The sequence below is a fragment of the Myotis daubentonii genome, chromosome 7 (assembly GCF_963259705.1).
Source record: "Myotis daubentonii chromosome 7, mMyoDau2.1, whole genome shotgun sequence".
Lineage (NCBI taxonomy): Eukaryota > Metazoa > Chordata > Mammalia > Chiroptera > Vespertilionidae > Myotis > Myotis daubentonii.
In genome coordinates this window covers 30,360,114-30,382,627 of record NC_081846.1, presented here as the reverse complement: position 1 = coordinate 30,382,627, position 22,514 = coordinate 30,360,114, and the positions used below count along the sequence as shown (strand labels likewise).

General features: G+C 37.7%; 1 protein-coding gene across 1 annotated transcript in view; it reads right to left on the bottom strand.

Annotated features, from left to right (window-relative positions):
- The window catches only part of LOC132238322 (nuclear body protein SP140-like protein), a 70,742-nt gene that overhangs the window by 11,273 nt on the left and 36,955 nt on the right, over positions 1–22,514 (bottom strand). Inside the window, exons 13-21 of the mRNA XM_059703459.1 lie at positions 21,464–21,550; positions 21,144–21,260; positions 20,026–20,079; positions 14,074–14,139; positions 8,260–8,346; positions 7,965–8,066; positions 6,985–7,038; positions 3,920–3,985; positions 2,155–2,259 (exon numbers count right to left, since the gene is read on the bottom strand). Of these exons, the coding sequence (XP_059559442.1) occupies positions 2,155–2,259; positions 3,920–3,985; positions 6,985–7,038; positions 7,965–8,066; positions 8,260–8,346; positions 14,074–14,139; positions 20,026–20,079; positions 21,144–21,260; positions 21,464–21,550 (738 nt within the window). The remainder of the gene's footprint in view (positions 1–2,154; positions 2,260–3,919; positions 3,986–6,984; positions 7,039–7,964; positions 8,067–8,259; positions 8,347–14,073; positions 14,140–20,025; positions 20,080–21,143; positions 21,261–21,463; positions 21,551–22,514) is intronic.

Here is a 22,514-nt window from a genome sequence, read left to right as displayed (position 1 = left end):
ACTCTCTATCCCTCTCCCTTCCTCTCTGTGAAAAATCAATAAAATACATTTTAAAAAAATAAAATAAAAGTCAGACAATTACAAGTATTGGCAAAAAGAGAGAGAAATTGGAACCCTCATACCTTGCTGGTGGGAATATAAAATAGTGCAGCCACTATAGAAAATATTTTAGTGTTTTCTCAATATGTTAAACACATAAAATTACCATATGAACCAATAATTTCCCTCCTGGGTATATATCCAAAAGAATTAAAAACATGTGTTCAAACAAAAAACTTGCACATAGATTTTTAAAACAACATTATACATAATCCCAAAGAATGGAAATAACCCAAACTGATGAAGAGATAAACAAAAAAAGGTAGAGTCATACCATGCAATATCATATTATTTGATAATAAAAAGTAATAAGTACTATTCATGCTATCACATGAATGAACCTTGAAACCATCATGCTAAGTGAAAGAACCAGTCACAAAAAGGCTCATATGATATGATTCGATTTATATTAAATACCTAGAATATGCCAATTTACATAGCAGAAAAAAAGTTAATGATTGCTTATGGCTGGGTGGTGGGGTGAGGTAGAAATGGGCATTGACTACTGAGAGACATGGGGTTTTCTTTAGTGGGGGGCAAAAAAGTTCTAAAGTTAGATTGTAAATTCACAATCCTATGAATATACAAACAAACTTAACAATGAATCGTATACTCTAAGTGGTGATTGTATGATTTATGAATTATATCAGGAAAGCTATTTAAATATTATACATCAATTATGTGAAATAATTCATTATAGCTATACCATGAAGCAGATCATCTATTTTTAGATGAAGGATTTCAGGGTCAAGAAAAGTCCCCTTTTCTACTTAGATGAATCATTCACTTTTGGCATAGCTGAGGCTGGGACTAGGGTTTTCTGACTCTAAATTCTGTCATCTTCTCACTACATCAAAACATCCTGCCCTTGTGATTATGATCCAGAAGGAAGAAAGGATATGGGGGTGGAAGCTGAGAGCCTCTTCCTTTTATTTCTGACTAGAGGCCTGGTGCACAAAAATTTGTTCACTCGTGGCGGGTGGGTCCCTCAGCCCAGCCTGTGCTCTCTCGCAGTCTGGGACTCCTCGGGGGATAACCACCTGCTGGCTTAGGCCTGCTCCCCAGGGGATTGGGACTAAGCTGGCAATTAGACATCCCCTCTGGCAGCCTGGAGCCCTCCGGGGATGTCCACTTGCCAGTGGGGAGCAGGCCTAAGCTGCAGTCAGACATCCTTAGTGCTGCTGAGGAAGCGGGAGAGGCTCCCACCACCCTCTGTACTGGCAGCCATCAGCCTGGCTTGTGGCTGAGCAGAGCTCCCCCTGTGGGAGCACACTGACCACCAGGGGGCAGCTCCTGCATTGAGCGTCTGCCCCCTGGTGGTCAGTGTGTGTCATAGTGACCAGTCATTCTCAGTCATTCTGCTGTTAGGGTCAGTTTGCATATTACCCTTTTATTATATACAATAGAGGCCTGGTGCATGGGTGGGGGGCGGCTGGTTTGCCCTGAAGGGTGTCCCAGATCAGGGTGGGGGTCCTGCTGGGGTGCCTGGCCAGCCTGGGTGAGGGGCTGATGGCTGTTTGCAAGCTTGCCACGGCCCTCAGCCACCCAAGCTCCCAGTGGAGGCTGGCTGGAAGCAGGTATCTGGGGTTTATTTATCCTCTATAATTGAAATTTTGTTGCCTTGAGTGGAGCTCAGAGCCTGCCAGGGCAGGCAGGAAGCTTGGCTTCCTCCATCGCCAGGGAACCAAGCCTTCTGCTTGCTTCAGCTCTGTGGCTGCTGGCCGCCATCTTGGTTGGGTTAATTTGCATATAGTCACTCTGATTGGCTGGTGGGCATGGCTTGGGGCATAGCAAAGGTATGGTCAATTTGCATGTTTCTCTTTTATTAAATTAGATTCACTTCTTTTTGGTCCTTTGGGCATCTCTGTAGTCACTGCCATGTGGAAGTGAACATACAAAATCTATGGTTTCTTAAAGTTTGAAAGTATCATATTTGGGATCCCTTCCTCCTTCTCTCAAGCCACAGTGGGTGCTCAATTCCTTGAATGATGGGTAATTCTATGACTTCTTGTCATTCCTTCACATCAGAGCTGTAAATGAGACCGTGAAACCCACCTTGTTTCAATTTCTTCTTATGTAACATCCCTTTCACCTCACCACAGGTCACAGGAAGTATTTCAGAGGAAAAATCCACACTTTCATCTGTGTGCCTTCTTGGCCCTGAAACAGAAGATTCCTTCTTTCTCTATCATTTCCAATTGCACATGTGCCCCTCTTCCTATGTTGAGGCTGTTTCTAGAAACACATAGTGGTACTTAAGAAACTTTATTCAACAGATTTCTGGAGTCAAAGTCTGTCTTCCAAGTGGCATTTTTAGTACATAACCACAGAGTGTCCACTTCTACCTTCAAACCCCACACAATCAGAATGCCTTAGCAGAAATATAGGGCTTCCATAAACTGTCATAACTCCCAATCCAGTCAGCCCTCCTGATGCTTACATTCTTTACATTCTTACAATGAGACATACAGTTGCAGTTAGGTAGCTAAAGACAATGTGAGAGACTGTATTTGTATTTCCCTGTTTGAGCTCTGACTCAGTGAGCGGAGAGGATAATAACGGGATAATTTAATGAAGATGTTGTCTACTAGTATATGTTATCTGCTTTGCCTTATTTTTCTTCACATCAACTTTCTCCAAAGATGAAAAAGGAGCTCAGGAAACTCTATAATAATCTGAAAATTGTATGGGGGTTGGGGGCTAGAGACCTGATTACACAAAAGAATGAAAGTTTTTCAAATGAACTAACTCAGGATGTGTAGTTAATCCTACCCTTTCAGCCAACGTTTTAGAGCCTTGATGGGAACATGGATAGCCATGTTCCAATTTTAAGATAGGCAGACTATTAGAACTAGGATGTACTGAGAATGATGGTTGGCCTAATTCACTCTCTTGATTTACAGATGAGGAAACTGAAGCAAAAGTCATCAAGTGACTGGCACAAGCCCAGACAGTCAAAACAGAGGACACGGACTTTTGACCACTACTCTGGGCCACCTGCGATATGCAACCAGTGACTGTGTAACAGGAGAAGAGCAGCTAAATAATTTGTGGGTTATATATACCCTTTATATAGCAACAGACTATGTCTGTTCACTTCTCTTTGGTCCTTTGGGCATTTCTGTAGTCACTGCCATGTGGAAGTGAACATCTGCATCTATGGCTTTTCTCTTTTCACATGTTACTAATGAAATAATACTTTTGTATTACAAAAGTTTAATGTGTTTACTATTATTAATATGCACACATACATTTTAAAAACACAAATAAAAATATAAATATCACTAATGACCAAATAAAACTGCTGCATTTTATGGATGAACTTTCATTGACTTTTCTATATATCTATATCTATGTTTCTCTATAGAGATTGATAATATGTACTAGTATAAATAAGCATTTATATATATATAAAACATATTGGCACAGATATATGCTTATGTGTATATATTTTTATAGTACGTATATATGCACATACATACAGTCTGCTTTCATCATTCAGCCTTCTTTGGAACATCTTTCTAGATTAATAAAAATGTCTTGACCCAGTAAAGAAACCACAAAGTGAGGATGACAGTGTCTCCCTATTAGCCCCAGATCATTTAGTTGTGGTGGATTACATACATGTATCAGAAATAAACCATTTTGTTGAAGTCACTGAATTTTTAGGCCTCTTTGTTACAGTGTCTTAGCCTATATTCTACCTGATATAGTAGCTGGGAAACTATCATGGCCCTCAGGAGATTGCAGGATACAAGGATACAATAAGCAGTGCCTTAGTAAACTCAAAAGGTGTGACTGCTTCACTTTGCCCACTTACCTTTTTGATTTATGTTTCTCAGCCATTTTCTTTTCACTCTTGTCCAGGAATACCCTTTCTTTTTTCCTTCAAAAAAGAAGAGAACAAAGTTAATTATGCAGAACCGTGAATATAATTCTCAAAGCCTCATAGGTCAGTAGTGTTCAAATATTTTTTTCAAACTTTGATCCACAAAAATGAAGCAAAATTCTTAATTACCAGTGTGGCAGTATGAGGTTGTTTATGGAGTTACTGTGTGTGGACTTGGGAGACTGTAGGATATCACCTTTATTTGACAATTAAAAACAAATCACATTTAAGCATGGGTTTATTTCTGAAATTTCTCTGCTGTCCCACCGATCTATGTGTCTGTTTTTACGCTAGTGCCATACTGTTTTGATTACCATAGCTTAGTATAGTTTGAAATCAGGGAGCATTATACCTGCAACTTCGTCTTCTTTTTTCTCAAGATTGCTTTGGCTATTCAGGGTCTTTTCTGGTTTTATGTACATTTTAAGATTATATGTTCTAGATCTATGAAATATGCCATTGATATTTTGATAGGGATTGCACTGAATCTGTAGATTGCTTAGGTAGAAATAAGCCCACACTTATATGGTCAATTAATCTATGACAAATGATGCAAGAATATATAGTGGGGAAAAGGCAGTCTCCTCAATAAATGATGTTGGGAAAGCTGAACAGCTACATGCAAAGGCAATTCTCCGTGGCATTTCTACATGCCTCTGCGTATCTTTTCAATAATACTTCAAAAACTGCCTTGGAAAGCAGAGATAAGTAGCCCTCCAGGTCAGAGGGAAGATTTGTTTCCTGACCAGTATAAAACCAGAGAATATCTCCCTCCCTAGAAGTATTCCAGGATAGTGAAGTCTCTCTCCTTGCCTCAGATGAAATTTGCTTAAGTTCCAGCTAATAAGATAATGTTCCTTCAGGGGTAATGTTTGAGCAGGTTTACCAACAGGTTTATTAAGCCCCTTCTAAGGCTGGGGTTTTTTGATAGATAAGAACAGTTTCTGAAGCATTTTATTCTTCAGTTCAGCACAGCCTCTATGTGCTGCATAACCCCTACATGGGTTTGTATGTATCCCATATCCCAGCAATTTCATTCCTAGGAAATTATGCAAGAGGTGGGCAGGCATGGAGCTACAGAAAGACTTCTACAAGAATGTTCATTGCAGCCTTCTCATATTAGTCAAAAACAGACACACTTGTGATGTCCATCAATAGAAGAATATATACACAAAATTGAGTATATTCATACAATGTGCACTACTTTACAATAAAAAAGAAAAAAAGCTACTGATACATTCAACAAAGTGGATAAAACTCAAAAATACTATGCTGAGAAAAAAAATTACTCTGAGTAAAAATAAACTTTTCAATAAAATAGTTTTAAAACCAGCCAAATTATGTTATAATGAAAAATATAAATTGCTATTTTAAAATATGTGATCTAACCATATTAATTGTCTATTGGTGCTAGAGTCAGAAACTGACACAACTCACTGAGCTAAATCAAGGTGTCCACAGGCTTTGTTCCTTCCTGGAGGCTATCGGGGATAATCTTTATCTTTTCTAGCTCCTGAAACTGCTCACATTTCTTGGTTCATTGTCTGCATCTTTAAAACCAACTGCCTTGAATCTCTGATTATTTCATGGGTACACACCCTTCTCTCCACAGCTGGAAACGTTTTCTGATTTTAAGGACGCCTGTGAATTTACTGGGGCCACCTAAATAATCCAGAATAATCTCCCCATTTTATGATCCCTACTCACATCCTCAAACTCTCTTTCTCCATGTAAAGAAACAGATTATAGGTTCCAGGGATTAGACATGGAGAGTTCTGTTTCTGTTGGTATAAAATTCTTAAGAATCTCTCATGTATATCATAGGGCTTTTCTCCGTCAAAAAGAGGCTCTACACAGATCTTTCCTATATAATTATATATCTGTGTTTTACTTCTACTGTGAGTCACATACTTAATCTCTTCAAAGCACCTTTTATGTGACTGAATACCCTGGCCTTTTGCTACTTCTGAGGCATATGCAAAAATTCATTAGGCCAGATTCTTATTCATTCTTCAGAGCACACTCTCCTGACAGTGGCTCCCCTAATCTTAGCATCTTTTGCAACCTGAATAGGCTGAGAATTTTCCAATCATCAAGTCCTGATTTCTTTTGTGTAGCTGTTCTTCCCTCTATTTATTTCTTTCCTCTACCATTTTACTTTAAGCTGTGAAATGAAACCAATTTCACCTTCATCATTTGGTTTAGAAATTTCCTCATATAGACACAGAAAGGCCTACTTTCCACATGTCTACAGAGTAAACTTTGCTAAGCTTTCTGCCATGATTTCTGTCTTTGGCATCCACATTTCTACTAACAAACTGCTACAGGCCATGAAGACATTCTCTATCATTCTACTTAAAATTCTTCCCACTGCCCAATTCCTGAGCCAATTCTAAAATTGGCTTTTCAGAGATGTGTTATAGCTGCACCCCACTTCCAATAACCAAAATCTGTATTGCTCTTCTATAGCTGCCATAACAAATGAATACAAATTTAGTGGCTTAAAACAATGCAAACTTACTATCTTACAGATATGTTGGTTAGAAGTCTGATAAGGGTCTCTCTGGGCTAAAACATAGGCCTTTATTCCTTTCAGGAGGCTGTGAAGGAAAAGCTATTTCTGTGACTTTTTAGCTTCTCAAGTCACCCATATCTTTTTCATTTCCTCCATCTTCAGAGACAGCAATAATGTAGTTCTTTATATCTTCCAGAGTTACTCCTCCTTCTCCCTCTTCTCCAATTTTTAAGGCCAATTGATTATACTGGTGGCACACAGATATCTAACATAAACTCCCCTTTCAAGGTCTCTGGTTTTGTTATATCTGTAAAATCCCTTTTGCCATGGAAGAAAACACATTAGAGGTTCCAAAGATAAGGAAATGCACATATTTAAGGGATCATCATATTATTATCACTTACTATTATGGTAATTGAAACTCTGGCATTAATAACCTCAATTTAACATAAAAATCCAGTAAAATCTTATGCACTCTTACTTCTTTTCCTCTTGAATTGTCCCAAAGTAGAGTTATTTCCAAGATCCACAGTATCTGAAAAAAGAGGTTGATGTAAGAAAACAGATATTAATAGCTAAAAGTTATCAAATCCTATGATGATCCATACTACTGAAGGCTTGAGTTTATAAAGTTGTTTGGATTATCATTTTTCTCTTCTTTCTAAAGGAACTAAATATCTCCTGAATTGAGAAGTAGGAGTCCAGGATGGGCCTGGGAGCTTCCTTCTTTTTTTACTCAATAGGACTCTTAAAAAACTCTTCAATACCTACTAACTTCAATTCATTCACGGATAAGAACAGGTGTCCTATCCTATCTAGGTCTTAAGATATTTGTGAAGACCAAATAACATGTGCAAATGTTTGTAGGGAAAAAAATGTATAAATTGGTGACATGCAGAGAACATCCAACAAAAATATGTGCTGGGTTAATCGAAGTTGATCTGACGTCTTCCTTCCTGACAATTAAGTGGCAGGATCAGCTGTCTTAGAGGTCTTTCTAAGGTTGTGGAAAAAATGACACTATTATCTACTGGCAGAAGTACACCTTGTTTTTATGGGTTCCATAGAATATTGGGTGTGACAGCAGTGAAAATAGCTCCATAAATTCAAGGTATTATTACTAATATACCAATGTAGCAAACTATATATTGCCATTTTAAGAGTGTATTTCTACTATATCATCCATAATAGTCAATAGGACCCATCCTGTTAAATATGATATTATAATTATCTCTTGCCTCCCTGCTTTTTCCTAAAGGGTCAGGTCGAGAAAAAAATGCAGAGAACAGGGGAGTGGGATGGACTGGACCACCTGCTCCACTCTATCTGGGGTCCTGGGTAACTATGGATTCACCCTCTCGCCATGACCCTTGTGTAGTGCCTTACTTTGGCTACCTTCAGCCCTTGCTTCTGGGCCTCCTGGCACATATTTTGAGAGACACACAATGCAGGAACACTTACCACTTTTATGTGCTGGTAGCTCTGATTCTGGACCCAAATCATAATTTATGAAGCACATAACACAGGAACACCTCTCATTTCCACGTGTTGGCAGCTCTGCTCCTGGAACAAAATTGTAAGTTATGAAGACTCTTTTCCTATGCCCCAGTGATTCTATATTTGGTACCCTTATGAATTTCTGTTTTTCTACTTCTTCCTCTGAAATATAACATTAATCCTCTCTACATCTGAGTCTTCCTTTAAGTCTTCCTTTTTTCTTCTCTTGTCTTTTTCTCTTTATCAGAACTCTGCTTACCTTGTCCATCACTGGGTAGTGGGATAGAGTTAAGCTCTTCAGATTCTTCTTCTCTACCCATTTGGGGAGCTTCTAGTTCACCAGATACTAAAGAAAAACAAGAAATTTACTGTTTATGGATCCTGAGACAGTGATTAGGGAATTGTTTCTGGTGCTCTTATGCAGCACACTGATATTCTGAGCTAAGACGAGCTCTTTCCTTCAAAAAATACATCTGCTCTAATAATCACACCTGAGTTCTGACAGAGCCATGCTTATCCCATCTTTTGCACCTCATCCTGCTCCCTCAAATTTTATTTTTTCTACTTGTAACCCTAAGAATAAATAAAAATATTGTATTCTTCCAGGAAAAAACCTGTTCTTTGAAAATACTAGAACCACTTTTATTCATTTGTTTAAGAAATACTTTTTGTATTTTATTTAGCCTAGACTATGTTTACATTTAATCGCCATTCACATATTTTTATCTTTATTGTTGAAAGTATTACATATGTCCCCTTTCTTTCCCTATCGACCCCTTCTAGCCCTCCCCATCCTCTACCCCAGGCTTTCATCACATGCTTATCTGTGTCTATGAGTTATGTATATATGTATATAAGTTCTTTGGTTGATCTTTTCCCACCCACCCACCACCACCTTTCCTCTGAGATTCAACAGCCTCATGCTTCCATGCTTCTATGTCTCTGGATCTATTTTGTTCATCAGTTTATGTTGTTCATTAGATTCCACATATGAGTGAGATCATGTGATACTTGTCTTTCTCTGACCAGTTTATTTCACTTAGCATAATACTCTCCACATTCCTTCCATGCTCTCTCAAAGGGTAAGATATTCTTCTTTTTTACAGCTGCATAGTATTCCATGGTGTAAATGTACCACAACTTTTTTATCCACTCCTCTACTGATACCAGAACCACTTTTAAACTCATGCTAATTGACCAATGACTGCTTACATTGCCAACCACATTTAAAGCCAGCTAATAAGTTACAGCCTTACCCTTTGAAAATAAACCATAATCTATTGGCTAAAGAAAAACATTGTATTAAGAAATGTTACAGAGTATCCAAAATTACCCAAAACAATTACTAAAAAACAAGTAAGGGGAAATATAGAATTAACTTGGTATTGAAGACAATGGATATCAAACTTTTCTGTAATAGTGTTCCTACATTTGACTACATCAAATATCTTAGAGCCACTCTCATGTAATGCACAAATTGAAAATACCTTCATACTCTCAAAATATTCCCTCATTAGCCATCTACACTAGATCCCTCATATTATCACAATCCTTTTATTTTATATGTACATAAGAAAATAGGCCTTGCTCTAGGGGTATTAGTTCAATACATGACAGACATCAAAAGCCCATTGCTAGCAGCCACAGCTTATATTGGTTGTCTCAAAACAACTGCAGATGGCCATTAGTTTTAGCTTTTTTATATTTAGACTTGCATCACCTTTACATATGATGGATTACATACTGTACAACTCTATTGTTCATTGAAAGTGTTCAACAGTGTTCTGCCATCCAATTAACTATTTATGAAATATCACTACTTTATCTTTCTTCTATCATCCTGTGCAGACAAAATAATTCTCCATCTAGCAACTCCATAACTCTTACTCAATGAAAGGGATTTTACTTCCACTGTGCACTTCCAGGAAAGATATTTGGGATACTTCCATGCTAAATCCTGACTTAATATTATTTGGTGATAAGTATTGTCTTTAAAAATAAAATAAAATAACCAGGCTGGTTGTCCAATTCCCTTACATTTCCTTTGTAGGTTTACAGTTGTTCATGTGGAAAATAATGCAGTAATTAATAAATACTAGTAATACAAGAATAAACTGTGTTTCACATACTCACAACTATAAACATACTTTTGCTCCATCCTGTGTAAATGAAAGACTATGATTCTGTGCTGAAGAAGTGAATATAAATATTCTTGGAAAATGACAATAAATAACTATTCCAGTAAAGTTAATTGAACTTTTGTGCAGATCTTTTGTTCTTTTCCAAATATGGAATTTTGTCTACAACCAACAAGAAGTCTAATGAAGAGTAATGGGTAGAATTGGGTTCTCCAAAAATCTTACTTTCAAATAACAATTAAGGATTGACTTAATAGATGTTGCAGCAGAGAATGTTCCTCTATTTTGTAAGTAAATTGGCTGGCTGTGAATGGACATTTCAATGTCTGCTGTCATTCAAACGTGTCTTATTTTCTAAGGCAGTGAAACAAATTCATTCTCTTCTTTCTGTGTTCAATGCCTACCATCCATTGACCACCATCTGTTGGCTCTGGGTGTGGTCATATAGAACTCATGAAGAATTATTTTCCAGACTATTTAGTCTAACTGCTGTAAACAATTCACCAAGTCCAGTCACTTCAAAAAGCCAGTGATGTAAGGTAAAGGAATTTCCATAAAAAGCAGATAAAACTCAGAGGGAAAAAAAACGTATAGGCTCTGGGCAGACAAGAGCTATAATATAAACACAAACAATTTGCAACACTGGGCTTGCTTTTTAGGTTTCATAGCTCTCAGATTGACTGATAAGATTGACTAGTAAAAAATTAAAGAGAATCTATGTTCCTCAAAACCTTAGCAAATATTGTATAGACCCATCCATAGTGCAAAGAAGAGTGACACAAAGTTTATCTTTGCCTAATCTTGACAGGATCCTGCAGATTCATTCCCACCTTCTTTCTACTCAAGACCAACTGGCCAACAGCTTTGTTGGGATAGGCAAGGAAAATACAGAGTTGGGTAAAACAGCAGCTGATATGAGGTCAAAAGCAAGTGTGGGAATCCTGGATTCAATTCTGAACACCTTCACTCTACATTCAGACAAGAAAGCAAATTGATGGTAAAGAGTCTTGGGTTTCCAGAATATTGTCTCTTTTTAGGAGAGACAATTTTAAATTACATGCAAGCTTTCATTGTACTTTGGAAAGAAGTGGTTTGGAATTTTTTCTACTCATTTGTACACTTAAATGAAACGTTACACTTAAATGAAATGTTATAATGATTAAATCCCAATATTTGGCATTTGGAAATAACTAATTTTAAAATGGACTCATCTCTCGGATGATTAGTGACTTTCAGAATGTTTTCATATGTCTCTTGGCCTTCCTTCTGTCTTCTTTCGAAAAGTATCTATTTAGTTCCCTTGCCCATTTTTTTGATTGGGTTGTTTATCTTCCTTTTGTTAAGTTGTATGAGTTCTCTGTAAATGTTGGAGGAGTGGATTAAAAAACTGGTACATCTACACAATGGAATACTACACTATGGTTAAAAAAAAAAAAAAAGAGTTCTTACCATTTGCCACAGCATGGATGGAACTGGAGAGCACTATGCTAAGTGAAATAAGCCAGTCAGAGAAAGATAAATACCACATGATCTCACTCATTTATGGAATATAATGAACAACATAAACTGATGAACAAAAACAGATCCAAAAAATTATAAAAAACAAACTCTTATTGGTGATAACATTGGCAAATATGTTTTCCCATGCAGGTGGCTTTCTTGTTGTTTTGTAGTGCAAAAGCTTTTTATTTTGATATAGTCCCATTTGTTTATTTTCCCTAGTTTCCATTGCCTTAGGAGCAATGGTTGTGGATTCCTCTAGTATTTTTATGGTTTGCCATCTTATGTTTAAGTCCTTTATCCATTTTGAGTTTATTTTTGTGTATGGTGTAAGTTGGTGGTCTAGTTTCATTATTTTTTTTGCATGTATCTGTCCAATTTTCCCAACACCATTTATTGAAGAGACTGTCTTGACTCCATCGAATATTCATGCCTCCTTTGTCAAATATTGAGCATAGTGACTTGGGTCAATTTCTAGGTTCTCTATTCTATTCCATTGATCTACATGTCTGTTCTTGTGCCAGTACCAGGCTGTTTTGAGAATAGTGGCTTTGTAATACAGCTTGATATCTGGTATTGAGATCCCACCTACATTGTTCTTCTTTCTCAGAATTGCTTCAGCTATTCATCTGAGATATGCAAATCAAAACGACAATGTGGTACCATTTCACACCTGTCAGAATGGCTATCATCAACAAATCAACAAACGACAAATGCTGGCGAGGATGTGGAGAAAAAGGAACACTCATTCACTGCTGGTGGGAATGCAGACTGGTGTAGCTACTATGGAAGACAGTATGGAGTTTCCTCAAAAAACTAAAAATGGAACTCCCATTTGACCCAGTGATCCCACTTCTAGGAATATATCCCAAGGAACTAGAAACACCAATCAGAAAGGGTATATACACCCCTATGTTCATAGCAGCACAATTTACCATAGCTAAGATTTGGAAACAGCGTAAGTGCCCATCAGCAGATGAGTGGATTTAAAAACTGTGGTACATCTACACAATGGAATACTACCCTGCGGTAAAAAAGAAAGAGTTCTTACCATTTGCAACAGCATGGATGGACCTGGAGAGCATTATGCTAAGTGAAATAAGCCAGTCAGAGAAAGATAAATATCACATGATCTCACTCATTTATGGAATATAATGAACATAAACTGATGAACAAAAACAGATCCAGAGACAGAGAAACATTGATCAGACCGTCAAACTTTAGAGGGAAGGTAGGGGAGGGTGAGGGCAAGGGGGATAGATCAACCAAAGAACGGGTATGCATGCATATAAGCCTAACCAATGGACACAGACAACAGGGGGGTGAGGGCATGAGTGGGGGGATAGAGGGTAATAGGGGGATAAGGACACATATGTAATAACTTAATCAATAAAGAAATTTTTAAAAAATGGATTCAACCATTTTTCCTTTCATTCCAAACAAAAATTGCATACATTCACCAACAAAGCAGCCATGTAAATTGTTAAGAACATAAGATATTTAGGTTGGTGAAAATTAATGAGTTTTAATTGGATTTTAAAATTTTACATAGTTCTGATTCAACACTGTCAGTCATCCAGAAAATAAGGTTTCACCCTTATTGTCTAGAAGAAAGGAGTTCCTTACCATAAATAACTACAGAAATAAACAAGCTCTCAGGTATCTGATCAGAAGTAATGCATATACATTATTGAAAAATTAGAAAATAGAAATAGTATGAAACATCACTATCTGGGAATAACCACAATTAACTTGTTCAAAGCATCCCTTTAGACTTTTTCTTTGCATATGTTACTATTTGAGTAATATTTTTTCATTACAATAGTTGAGTGTGTTTATTATTATGAATATGCACATATAGCTTAAAACACAAAAAAATAAACATTACTTATATTTCAATGACCAAATGTAATCACTGCATATATTTTTATGGATGAGTTGCCATTGATTCTTCTATATATCTATATCTTTGCTTCTCTCTCTCTCTCTCTCTCTCTCTCTCTCTCTCTCTCTATATATATATATATATATATATATATATATATATATATATATATATATATATATATACTGTTTACCACATGTACACCACACATACAGTCTGCTTTCTTCATTTAGCCTTCTTTGGAACACCTTTCTAAATTAATAAAAATGTCTTGACCCAGAAAGAAGCCATGTAGTGAGGATGGCAGTGTCTCCCTATTCGCCCTAGATCATTTAGCTCTGGTGGATTACATACATGTATGAGAAATAAACCATTTAGTTTAATCTACTGCATTTTCAGGCCTCTTTGTTACAGTGTCTTGGCCTATATCCCACCTGACACAGTATCTGGAAAATGAGCATTACCCTCAGGAAGCTTCAGGATGCAAGGATACAATAAGCAGTGCCTCACTAAACTCAAAAGGTGTGACTACTTCATTTTGCTTACTTACCTTTTTGATGTATGTTTCTCTGCCATTTCCTTTTGATTCTAAACCAGGAATGCCCTTTCTTTTTTTCTTCAAAAAGGAAGAGAGTAAAGTTAATTATTCAGACCATGAATATAATTCTCAAAGCCTCATAGTTCAGTAGTGTTCAAGTACTTTTTTCAGACTTTGGTCCACAAAAAAATGGGATAAAATTCTTAACTACCAGTGTAGCAGTGCAAGGTTGATTATGGAGTTATATTTTATGCTGCAAGGACTCAGGAGACAATAAGAGATGACCTTCATTTAAAATTATTCTTTAAAGTTAGAAAATAAACTCCTGCTGATGCCTTAGACAGATAACTATAGTAAGATATAGTTTTATTCAATCTAGTACCTAAAGCTCCTGGAGAACTTGAAGACGCACAGCAGGTGTTCTGTGATTGTGATTTTGCTTTCTCATGAATGACATGAAAACATGTGAATGTGAGAAGACCATTGGTGCTGGGTAGAGATTGTGTCTTGTTATTATTATTATTATTAATATCATAACAGCCAGCTACTAGATATTTACTGCTGAAAGTAAAAATCCATGGAGGAAGGCCTGTAACTCTTTCCTGAGATTCCCATTTTGAGGTGGGTAAACTCAGCTCTAGGATTTACAGTGTAAGAAAGGCCTGAAAGCCTTGCTCTTCAAGCGGAAATGGTATATTCAAGAATGTGGGGATGCTGCCCAACGGCACCTAGGCTTTCTGTTCTCCTTCACAGCCTGAAGCAAACATTGGCCTTGCAGGGTCCTCACTTCAGCAAGATCCCCCTGGTAGCTCGGCCTGGTGCCTTAATGCCTGGCTGAGCTGACAGCCGGTGTCCACTGAGCTACTGTGGCTATTTGGCCTCAGAGCCAACTTTGCAGAACCTAAAGCAAATTTGGTCACTCCTCTGGTGGGCAGCACTCAGACAACTGGACTTCTCTGCATGTGGCCTAGATGTTTTGTCAGCCAAGTGGAAAGCAACAGGCTGGCAAAGTTAAGATGCCTTTCTCTCAGGCATGACTGCAGAAATGAACTTGTGGTGCTGACAGACCAGTCTGGACCCCTCATGGAGATACCCACGTACCTGCTGACAGGATGACATCATGACTGTGATCAGGGACTGCAGCTGTGTGCCAGCCTCATGATTCCTGCTAACATTGACCTGTTCATCCCATGGTCAGGGAGCCACATCACAAGGGGCTTTGCTCTGCCTGCTCCTGACACACTGATCAGGTCTCAAACCCCTCTTGGGGCTATAGGTGGTGCATCAACACAGTTCACACTTACACTTACAAAGCCACTGATTCTGGCCACACCATTGTGACCCTGGGAACTCATGGGTGTCATGAACCGGGCCGGCTGGACCATCTGAGTCTGACAATGGTATGCCCTTTATCAAAAACTACTCCCAAAGCACTGATTGACTGACTTAACATTCCTCATCTCCTCCTGTCCACACACCTCTGTAAGGCTCTTTGGTCTCTGAAGACAGCTGTTTCCAGAAAAAGATCAGCTCCTATCTGCATCATGATCAGGACAAAAGCAGTGAGGGATAAATGCTGTTAAATAGACCAATTCTAAAAATCCAGGATTCTGTTCTAACATCCCTGGGGATGATGCTTCCTTCTTTCCCCAGCCAGCCTCGGAGTGTCTAGGGGAGGCAGATTTAATTCTGGTTACATCTTATGAAAATGTCTTTTCCTACTTGTATCCAGTCCTTCTGTTTAAAAGGTCTGAGTGACAATTAAAGATTATTGGGAAAGAAAGATGAAGTTAAAGCCACTGGAATGGTACACACAGATTTTGTGGCACTGAAGGAAGAGCAAAGATCCAGGCATCTGAGGAAGGAACACCATACAACTTAAGACATTCGAGGGAGGGAGAAGCATTAATAATATCAAGTCTTCAGAATTTTCCTGAATCCTTCTTCCAGGACCATGTGCATGGTCCAGCTCACCCACCAGGGAGAAGCTGAGTCTGCCATTCAGCTCCAGACACAAGAAAACATGGCTGGTCCCTGCATCTGTACATCCATGCAGAGCCCCTCTGAACATCAAGGACTAGACAAGTAAATGGAACTGGGAACTATAAGGCTTACAGCCAGGGCCCACACTGTCCATCTTCCTCCTGGTGGTGTGCATCACACGAGGGGGCTCAATAACTATAAACATGTTCCTTGTTTCCTTCCAGGGTCACTGTGTGTGCCCTTGAGATGATACTTCTTAAGAGAAAGCCAGGTACTCACTTGCTTCCCTCATGCAAACATGGCGAACTGCAGATTAGGGTGGTGAATAGAGGCCTACAGCATTTATGGTTTATGAAATATGTTAGATGGTACAAGAAACAAATCAACTGGATTTAGCCCTACCCCCACTGGTCAGAATAATTGAAGTGGCTTGTGAGTGGTGTCTTCATGGGGGAAATGTTTCAGAATTTGCTAGGTGAGGTGGATTTGTTCAAAGGTAATTCTTGGTGGCATTTCCACATGCTTCCGAGTATCTAATGTGGCCATCAAGATCAGAGGGCAGATTCGTTTCCTGGTCAGTATAAAATAGAGAACCTCTCCCTCATTAGAAATATTCTGGGATACTAAAGTTTTCCTTCTCCCCTCAGAGGAGATCTGCTTATAAATAATGTCCCCCTGAGGGATAAGGTGTGAGCAGGTTTACTAACAGCCTCCTTTTAAGGCGGGGGTTTCTGGCTGGTAGAAACAGTTCCTGAAGCATTCTATTTCTCAGCTTGGCACCATTTCTGTGTGCTGTAGAGCCCCTACTTGAGTTTTGGGGGAAAAAGACTGATGCATCTATACCAGGTCTCATAAAATTTATTTCTAGAAATTTATATGAGATATGAAGGCATGGAGCCACAGAAAGATGTTCATTGCAGCTTTTTCATATTATCCCCAAACTGGCACACTTGTGCTCTCTGTCATAGGAGAATATATACTCAATGTTTGGTATATTCATACAATGTTCATTAACTGCAATCAAAAGGAAAAAGCTACTGATACATTCAGCAATGTGGTTAAACTCAGAGAACATTATGCTGAGTGCAACACTGTACAAAAAGAGAATATGCTCTAAAACCTTATTTATTTAAAATTTGAAAACAAGCCAAATTAAGTTATCATGAAAAAATAAGAATAGGTCATTGCATTTGATGAGTGAGGGTTAAGCATATACCAGAAAGGCAGAAGGGCCCTTTCCAGGGTAATGGTCATGTTCTGTATCTTGATAGGATTTGGATTATACAGGACAATGCATATGTCAGAACACATCAAATGATATTCCCAACTTTATTATATTTCATTGTAAATTTATCTCGAAAAATTTTTAAAGGTAAGTTGGCAATATGTTAAATGTTTATCATGTCTTGCACATGATATACTCATTTAAAGTAAGGGAAATTAACAGTAGCAATAGAATTTTTAAGATATATGATATAATTCTAAATGTGTTCATATAATCATAGAAAAATCTAGAAATATATATGCCACATTTACAAAGTTCATGTTTTACAATTAAAAAGACATGCAAAGATGTGAGCATTTAAAAATACCAACTGCTATTTTAAAAGATGCAATCTAACATATAAAGGTGAAATATTCTTTTTTGTTTGTTTACTTTACAAAAGTTTTAGTTGTCATGGCTGCTGTAATAAATTATCATAAAATGTGTGGCTTAAAACAACACAGATTTATTATTTCATGGATCAGAAGATCAGAAATGTAACACAAATCTCACTGGGCTAAAATCTAGGTGTCCACAGGGCTTTGTTCATTTCTGAAGGCTATGAAGAATAATCTTTTTTTTTCCAGCTTCCAATTTCTTCATTTATTATCCCCTGTCAGCATCTTCAAGCCAGATCATTGTAGCTCTAATTATTTCATATGTACATATCTTTCTCTGCACAGCAGGAAAAGTTTTCTGATTGTAAGAACCCATGTGGTTTCATTGGGGCTACCAAGATAATCCAAGATAACCTCCCCATCTGAAGATTCCTACAACTCTCTTTCACCATGTAAAGACCATATTACAGATTCTAGGAATTATACAGAGTTTTGTTTCTGTTGGTACATAATTCTCAAGAACCTTAAAGATCTCCATGTATGTCATGGAGAATTATTCCATAGACAAGAGCTCCTCCACAGATCTTTCCTACATAATCACATATCTATTTTTTAATCTCTGCTGAGATGGCTTGGGGGACTTGTGAATCACACATTTAATTTCTTCCAAGAACCTTTTATGTGAATGAATATTCTGACCTTTTGTTATTTCTGAGGCATCAGAAAAAGGTTATTAAGCCACATTCTTGATCACTTCTACAAAGCACACTTTCCTGACAGTGGATCTTCTAATTTTAGCATCTTTTGCAACCTGAATAAGCTAAGAATTGTTCAGACCATCAAGTCCTAATTTTTTTATGTTGCTGTTGAGCAGTTCTTCTATGGGTTTATCTCTTTCCTCACATATTTTCCTCTAAGAAACAAAAACAAACAACAAAACAGCTGAATCTTTATCACTTGCTTACTAATATCCTTAGCTGTACACCCAAAAAGTTTTGCTTTCCGCATATCTTCAGGAAGAATTTCACTAAGCTCTCTGCCTTTACTTAATAAGAATCCTCTTTCTCCAGTTTCCCAAAACATGTTCCTGGTTTCCTTCTCAGTCTTCACCAGCCACACCTTTAACCTCCATATTTCTACTAACATCTGTTCAGCATGACTTATGTATTCTCTAAGACAATATAGGCTTTCTCTCCCATGTTCTTCACCTCCTTCCGAGTCCTCACTAGTAGTCTTTGCACATTTCTACTAACAAACTGCTCCAGGCCATGTAGACAGTTTCTATCATTCTACTTAAAATTCTTCTCATTGCCCAATTTATCTCTGTCCATTGCTCAATTCCTAAGCCACTTCCACCTTTTTAGGAATGTGTTATAGCTGTATAATAACCAAGATTTATATTGCTCTTCTATTGCTGCCATAACAAATGACCACAAATTTAGTGGCTTAAAACAATTCAGATTTATTATCTTACAGATATGTCAGTAAGAAGTCTTACAAGGGTCTAGACCAGTGATGGCGAACCTATGACACGCGTGTCAGAGGTGACACGCAAACTAATTTTTTTGGTTGATTTTTCTTTGTTAAATGGCATTTAAATACATAAAATAAATATCAAAAATATAAATCTTTGTTTTACTATGGTTGCAAATATCAAAAAATTTCTATATGTGACATAGCACCAGAGTTAAATTAGGGTTTTTTAAAATGCTGACATGCTGAGCTCAAAAGGTTCGCCATCACTGGTCTAGACTGACAAGGGCTAAAATAAAGGTTTCAGTGGGCTCTCATTTTTTTCTGGAGGTGATAGGGGAGAAGCTATTCCCATGACTCTTGCGACTTCTACATATAACCCATATTCCTTGTTCCGCTTCTCCATCTTCACAAAGAGTGAATCTCTCTGTGACTATCCTCCTCTCGCCATCTGAGAACAGTTCTTCACTCTAAAGCTCATTGATGATATTGGTGGCACCCAAATACCCAGGATATTCTCCCCTTTCAACCACCCTAGCTTTATTATATGCATAAAATCCCTTTTGCCATGGAAGAAAACACATTATAGGTTCTAGAGATTAGGATATAAACAGGTTTGAATAACTATCATATTATTATCACTTATTTTTTATTGTCACTTATTATTGTGAATCTATAATAATAAAAGCATAATATGCTAATTAGACCAGATGTCCTTCCAGATGACCTTCTGGATGAAGCCAGGGCTGCGAGGGAAGCCCGGGGCCCAGGTGCCAGAGGGAAGCCGGTGCCAGCAGCCTAGTCTTTCATGAATTTTGTCATCGGGCCTCTAGTAGTAATATAAAACTCTGGCATTAAAAAACTCATTTTAACATCAAAATCAAGTAAAATGTAATGCGTTCTTACTTCTTTTCCTCTTGAGTTTTCCCAAAGTAGAGTTGTTTCCAAGATCCACATTATCTAGAAAATAAGAGGTTGATGTAAGGAAATAAGTTACTAACTAAAAGTTGCCAAACCTAGAGTCATTCATAATACAAAAGGCTTGAGTTTTTAAAGATGTTTGGACTATCATTCATTTCTTCCTTCTAAAGCAGTGGTTCTCAACCTTCTGGCCCTTTAAATACAGTTCCTCATGCTGTGACCCAACCATAAAATTATTTTCATTGCTACTTCATAACTGTAATGTTGCTACTGTTATGAATCATAATGTAAATATCTTATATCAGGATGGTCTTAGGCGACCCCTGTGAAAGGGTTGTTTGACCGCCAAAGGGGTCGCAACCCACAGGTTGAGAACCACTGTAAAGGGACTAAAAATCTTCTGAATTGAGAAGTAGGAGTCCAGGATGGGCCCAGGGTCTTCCTTTAGTTCTCAATAGGATCTTGAAAAACACTCTTAAATATCTCTATACTTCAATTAATTCAGGGATAGAACCAGTTATACTATGCTGTCTAGGTCTAAAGATATTTTTGTGAGAATTAAATAACACCTTATGTGCAAAAGTTTGTAGGAAAACAATATATAAATTAGTGACATGCTGGGTATATCCATCAAAAATATGTGCTGGGTTAAGAGCAGTTGATCTGAAGTCTTTCTTACTGACAATTAAATGGCAGGATCAGTTATCTTTCAGGTCTTTCTAAGGTTGTGAAAAAAAAAATGACACTATTATCTACTAGCAGAAATACACTCTCCCTTTTTTTGGATTCTGGGTGGGACCAGGATGGAAATCACTGTATAAATACAAAATCTATCACTAATATACTAATGTAGTAAACTAGATACAGTCATTTTAAGAGTATAATTCTACTATAATCAACTATGTAAAGTCAACAGGGCTCATCCTGTTAAACACCTCTTTATAATGAGAGATGTTTTGCCTCCATGCTGTTCCCAAAAGGGGCAGGTTGAGAAAATGCCAAGAACAGGATAGTGGGATGGACTGGACCACCTGTCACACTCTACCTGGGGTCTATGCTGCCTGTAGATCTACCCTCATGACTTGACCTTTGGACAGCCTTACCTATTGTGTCACATGCTTCACTACTTTCAGTCCTTGCTTCCAGACTTCCTGGCATGTCGTTTGAGAAGCACGTAACACAGGCATACTTATCATTTCCACCTGCTGGTAGCTCTGCTCCTGGAACAAAATTGTGATTTATGAAGACCTTTCATTTGCCCTAAGGACCTTCTTTTATGTAAATTTGTTGATCCCCATTTTCTATTGATTCCTTCAAAATCTTCCATTGATCCACCCTATATTTGATTCTTCCTTTAAATCTCCTATTTTTCTCTCTTGTCTTTTCTCTTTATCAGAACTCTGTTTCTTTAAGTCATGGTTACCTTGTCCATCACAGGATAGTGAGCTAGAGGTAAGCTCTTCAGATTCTCCTTCTCTATCCATTTGGGGAGCTTCTAGTTCACCAGATACTAAAGAAAAATAAGAAAGTTACAGTTTATGGATACTGAGACAGTGATTAGGGAAGAGTTCCCGGTGCTCTCATGCAGCACACTGATATTCTGAGCTAAGATGGGCTGCTTCCTCAGAAAAAATATAACTGCTCCAATAATCACACTTGAGATCGCACAGAGCCATGATTTTCCTATCTTGTACACCTTATTCTGCTTCCTATACTTTTATTTTTCTACTTGAAGCCTTAAGAGAAATAAAGATTATATTCTTTCAGGAAAAAACTAACTGTACTTTGAAAATTCTATACGTATCTACCAGAACCACTTTTAAACTCAGGCCAATTGACTAATGACTGCTTACATCACCAACCACATCAGTTGCAGCCTTACACTTTGAAAATCAGCCAATCAGCAACAACCACACTCCATAAAGCCTGAATCTATGGCTAAATGCTAGTCTGTTTATAATCACTCCTATTTCTGAAACTCTGCAGTCCCTGAACTACATACTTCCCAAAACTCCACATAAAATCAATAGTTTCCATTTTTGAAGAAACAGTGTCCAATAAATACACTGCCTCCTCCTACTATGTGCTTTGTTAAGCAAGAAATAAGTCCCTCTTTTAGCTTCAGATATTGTATATAGATGATCCCTTCACAGTGGAGATCCCACCAAGATCACCTTAAAGCAGCAGTTCTCAACCTGTGGGTCGCGACCCCTTTGGGAGTCAAACGACCCTTTTACAGGGGTCACCTAAGACCATCGGAAAACACATATATAATTACATATTGTTTTTTGTGATTAATCGCTATGCTTTAATTATGTTCAATTTGTAACAATGAAAATACATCCTGCATATCAGATATTTACATTACGATTGATAACAGTAGCAAAATTACAGTTATGAAGTAACAACGAAAATAATTTTATGGTTGGGGATCACCACAACATGAGGAACTGTACTAAAGGGTCGCGGCATTA